This window comes from Limulus polyphemus, unplaced genomic scaffold (genome assembly GCF_000517525.1).
Source record: "Limulus polyphemus unplaced genomic scaffold, Limulus_polyphemus-2.1.2 Scaffold3, whole genome shotgun sequence".
In the NCBI taxonomy this organism is placed as follows: Eukaryota; Metazoa; Arthropoda; class Merostomata; order Xiphosura; family Limulidae; genus Limulus; species Limulus polyphemus.
Genome location: NW_013665613.1, coordinates 1,218,895 through 1,223,215, shown reverse-complemented (window position 1 = coordinate 1,223,215; position 4,321 = coordinate 1,218,895). Strand labels below are relative to the sequence as shown.

Here is a 4,321-nt window from a genome sequence, read left to right as displayed (position 1 = left end):
GGATAATCGAATAAAAATAGAGACTATTTCATTTAATAAATGTTTTGTTTTGATATATAAGTTGTTCGGGTTTTTTCATCTGAACAAAGGCGACATTAATTTATTGACGACCTAATACAAAACCAGCCTCTTTAGTGAATTTTTAAAGTATTGTTTGTTTCTTTGGTTTTAATTATGCACAAAGCTACACAAGGGCTATCTGTGCTCTGCCCACCACGGGTATCGAAACCCGGTTTTTAGTGTTGTAAGTCCGCAGACATACCGCTGTGCCACTGGGGGGCTTTGTAAAGTATTAGCTACTGGCTGTACAGATTTGAAACTTCTGATTCAAGAGAGTCTACGTATTAGATAAAATCTCCTTAGCTTTAAATAATAGCTCAAATTCTGTTGGGTTATATTTTTCATTTCTTTCTCTTTAACTATGTAGATACATTTACTTATTTATATAGTGTGGGTCTATATCCAAGTTCATTCAGTGGTTTTACAATCTCCGTATGTATATTAAAAACGTTCTTCAAATATTTTGTTATTCGTCACTTTCATGGTTGTATCATAATTTTTCCAATAATGTTTTACAAGAACTAAAACTTATTAATTTCAATTACATTGATTACAACAATTAACTAACCAGGTTACTCCTAGTTTCTGATAACTATTCTTTATGCGAACGAAAAAACATCTAAAATAAATTATTTATATAATTACTATATTTTTTGTTTAAGAACAACGTAAATTTCTTTCCTATGAATTTTTTTTTGTAAATAAAATACACATTTTAATTTACAAAAAAAGATAATCTGAGGGAGATAAAAATTATATATATGTATTTATATTTCAGACATAAAACAAACCACAGTACCTTTCTTCGAGAAGGTGGTGGTACAATAAAGTACGTTTTGACGTTTTGTTCCCTTAGATAAGAATTTCGATTGCCTCCATGACCCGGTATGACTTCATATTCGTTTTTAAGGAAATCAAGCGTTGCTTGGGTGATGTGAACCCGTCTGTGAACGAAAAAGTAGTCAGAAGTTTTGCCAAAGCGTTCAACTTCTGAAAAAAAACGCTATTTTACAGTTCGACATTTTAATTATATATTACTCCTCAAATATATGGATGGCTATTAAAGGAAAATATTACATAAATGGAATTAATTCTATTTTATCTGACTCCACCAAATTAGAAGTTCTTAGCACAGATGTTCTTAGCCTTACCCCTTTAACGAGAAGAAAAAATCAAATGCATCTTTAGAAACCTTAAAAAGTTAAATAATATCTCCCAAAAACTTTTGATCAAATTTAACCCCGATTGTTCGATCTTGCAATTATTTATCTGAATAAAAAAGTTGCAATCTATAACAATAAAAGAGCCTGTCTGTGTGTGTGTGTGACCGCCATAGCTCCAAGATAAAAGAACCGATAGACCTGAAATTTTGTACGCATACTAAGAGGATTCTGAGTGTGTTCATCTGGGTATTATTTTTTAGATTTGACTCAAAAAAGTTTGGCCAATTTTTTGCCCTCTAGCCCTTAAGCCACATAATTCTGCTTCCTGAGGTCTATAGGAAACTATCATGTTTTTTCTAATCCTCTCTAACTGAATGAACAAAATAAAGAGGTTTTCTGCCAAATACTCTTTTCAACACAAACATGGGAAGAAAAATACAAATCTGAGAATTAAAAAAGTTGAATTGAACTAAGTTTGAGAAATGGCAACATACAAAGGGAAGAAAATATGAAACGTAGAATATTGGAGAATTCGGAGAATTCAACGAAGAAAACACAAGAAGAAAAAACGAATCTAAGAAGCTAAATTAAAACTATTTGCTTTTATAAAGAGTTGAATTGAGTTAATTTCAGGAAATAGCAACAGACAAATCAACTAAAGAATTGGCGCACTGGGGTAGCTATAGAAGTAATTAAGATAATGAAGACGCTTGACTGGTACATTGAGGCCTCTGTGAATCATATGGGGACCTTAGAATCGCGCAGCGGAAAGTGTGTATTTTATGCTAGTAGGAAATAAAAGTCGTATTATTCTTTTTTATCAAAATAATGTCAGGGCTGCTTGTAAAATGTAACGGGATATATATGTACATATTTTCATATTGAATTATTTGCGTCAATTGACTATAGCAAAGTGTTTCCAATAATTCACACTACCCACGTTACTGACTTTTCAGAATTTAGTGTACTTTAAAGTTTTACTGATTATTGTATATTATTAAACATTTACTCATTAAATACTTTCTAAACAGTACACAAAGTAAAGTCAGGGGAATGATAAAATGTTTCAACAATCATAGATCTAGATTTGTTAGTTGTATGAATAGCACTAACCACACAACAAACTAGTTGCAAATATAAATGCAATTACTATCAGCAAAAAATAGGTAAAACAAAATGTTATTGAAAAACTGATGAAAAGTAGTTTGATGATAAAACATTTTATCTGTGGAGCTCTTGCTTTATATTGTTAGATTATCGTTTCAACTACAAAACTGTAGGCTAAGATAACAAGCCTACCCGGGTTCACCACCAGCCTCCATGTTATTAGCTAATGTAACGTCATTGCTCCACACATCATACTGCCATTTCCTCAGGCCTAAGACACCACAAAGTACTCGTCCAGTATGAATTCCAACGCGCATGTTCAGATGAACATCCGTAGTTTCCACTACGGAGCTATTAAAAGAAAAAGAGAGAGAAATATAACATTGCGTTGCTGACCTGAAACAGGGATATTGGATCAAAACTATATATAAACTTTAATTGAACAAAATTAAATTAATATTTTCACACAATGAGTACAACATTAAGATTATATAAGGTATTGGGTAATTCAGACAAAATAAATCACAACAACAGGAAGAAAATTATTCACATTACATAGAGGTAGGTCATAGTTTGACACTTTGGTTATTGTTATTATAACATAATTTGGTTTGTTAAACATTAGAAACTCAAACCAATATTTTTCTTATGATTTCAAACAGTGTTTTTTCGAAGTTTTCTATACAAAACCCTTTAAACATAAAATTGTTAAACCATATCTTTATTTACTTAAAACTACGAGTAATTTTTAAATGAACTAAATGACAGTGCTCAAATACTGTTCAACATGTCACTGACTTTAAATCTTAGAAATACTTCTATGCCTTGAAAATAATTTTTATAAATTGTATAGTAGTGTAAATCTTTATGCCATTTTCTGTGCTTATCGATTTGTTGGATTGATTGAGTATAACGTAATACAAGTCTATTTGATAGCTGATTGGATTTTTCTTTAACATATTTATTATTTTTAAATACATATTTTTGTTCACGTATTTTGATATGAAATGTTCTCATAGTTAGCTATGTTTGTTTGTTTGGAATTAAGCACAAAGCTACACAATGGGCTATCTGTGCTCTGCCCACCATGAGTATCGAAACCCGGTTTCTAGCGTTGTAAGTCCGCAGACATTCCGCTGTGCCACTGGGGGGGGGGGCAGTTAGCTATGAATAATTGAAAAAATAAATATTTACGTATTAACTTATAATTGGATATTCCCTAGTACTCAGAATGCATATTATTATAAATATGATGTTAGAAAAATACGTAGGTTGAAGAAGTCTTGATGGAAATGAATAAAAACCCTATAACCCAAGCGCTTTCGAAAGGTGGACCTTTCTTCTTCAGGGGCAAATATTTATTTATCATCGCCAAAAGAAAGAAGGCACAGATTCAAAACTTAGTTCATACATCACATACACAGACAGACACATTTTGCTTAAACGAGCATAGATTATATTAGGTAACAACTCAGCTAGACATGTCCCGAAGCATTCTATATTTTGTTGCTAGGCACAAATTTATAGTACATACCAATCTCAGAGATCGATACCGGATTTTTAGCGTTATAAGCTCTCAAGACTATTGCTGAACCACTGGGAAGCATTCCGACACAAGCACTGTGTTTTGTAATTTACTTTTATATTAATACAAATATCACGAGAATTTAAAATTACTTTCAATACTCATAAGCTGTCGTTGTAAGTGGAACTACTGTTCTTCACAGTAACATTCTTCTTTGAAATGTGCATATCGAAAGTCAGTCACTTCTTATTAAAGCAATCATCATTAGAAGAAAATTCACTAAATTCTACTTCATAGAAAAACTGACAGATATATGTGTGTGAACAAATGATATATATATATATATATATATATATATATATATATATAATACGAGAGGTATAACTAACTAATTACTACACTAATTATTAGTTAAGTTAAGTAGAGTACTTACTATTAGTTACTAAATTTTAACTACTAAAGAAAA

At 31.2% G+C, this 4,321-nt stretch overlaps 1 protein-coding gene across 1 annotated transcript in view; it reads right to left on the bottom strand.

The window, feature by feature from the left end:
- Positions 1-4,321, bottom strand: part of LOC106469035 (adenylate cyclase type 1-like) — a 179,939-nt gene that overhangs the window by 50,472 nt on the left and 125,146 nt on the right. Inside the window, exons 6-7 of the mRNA XM_022398095.1 lie at positions 2,523-2,681; positions 860-1,004 (exon numbers count right to left, since the gene is read on the bottom strand). Coding sequence (XP_022253803.1) covers positions 860-1,004; positions 2,523-2,681 — 304 coding nt within the window. The remainder of the gene's footprint in view (positions 1-859; positions 1,005-2,522; positions 2,682-4,321) is intronic.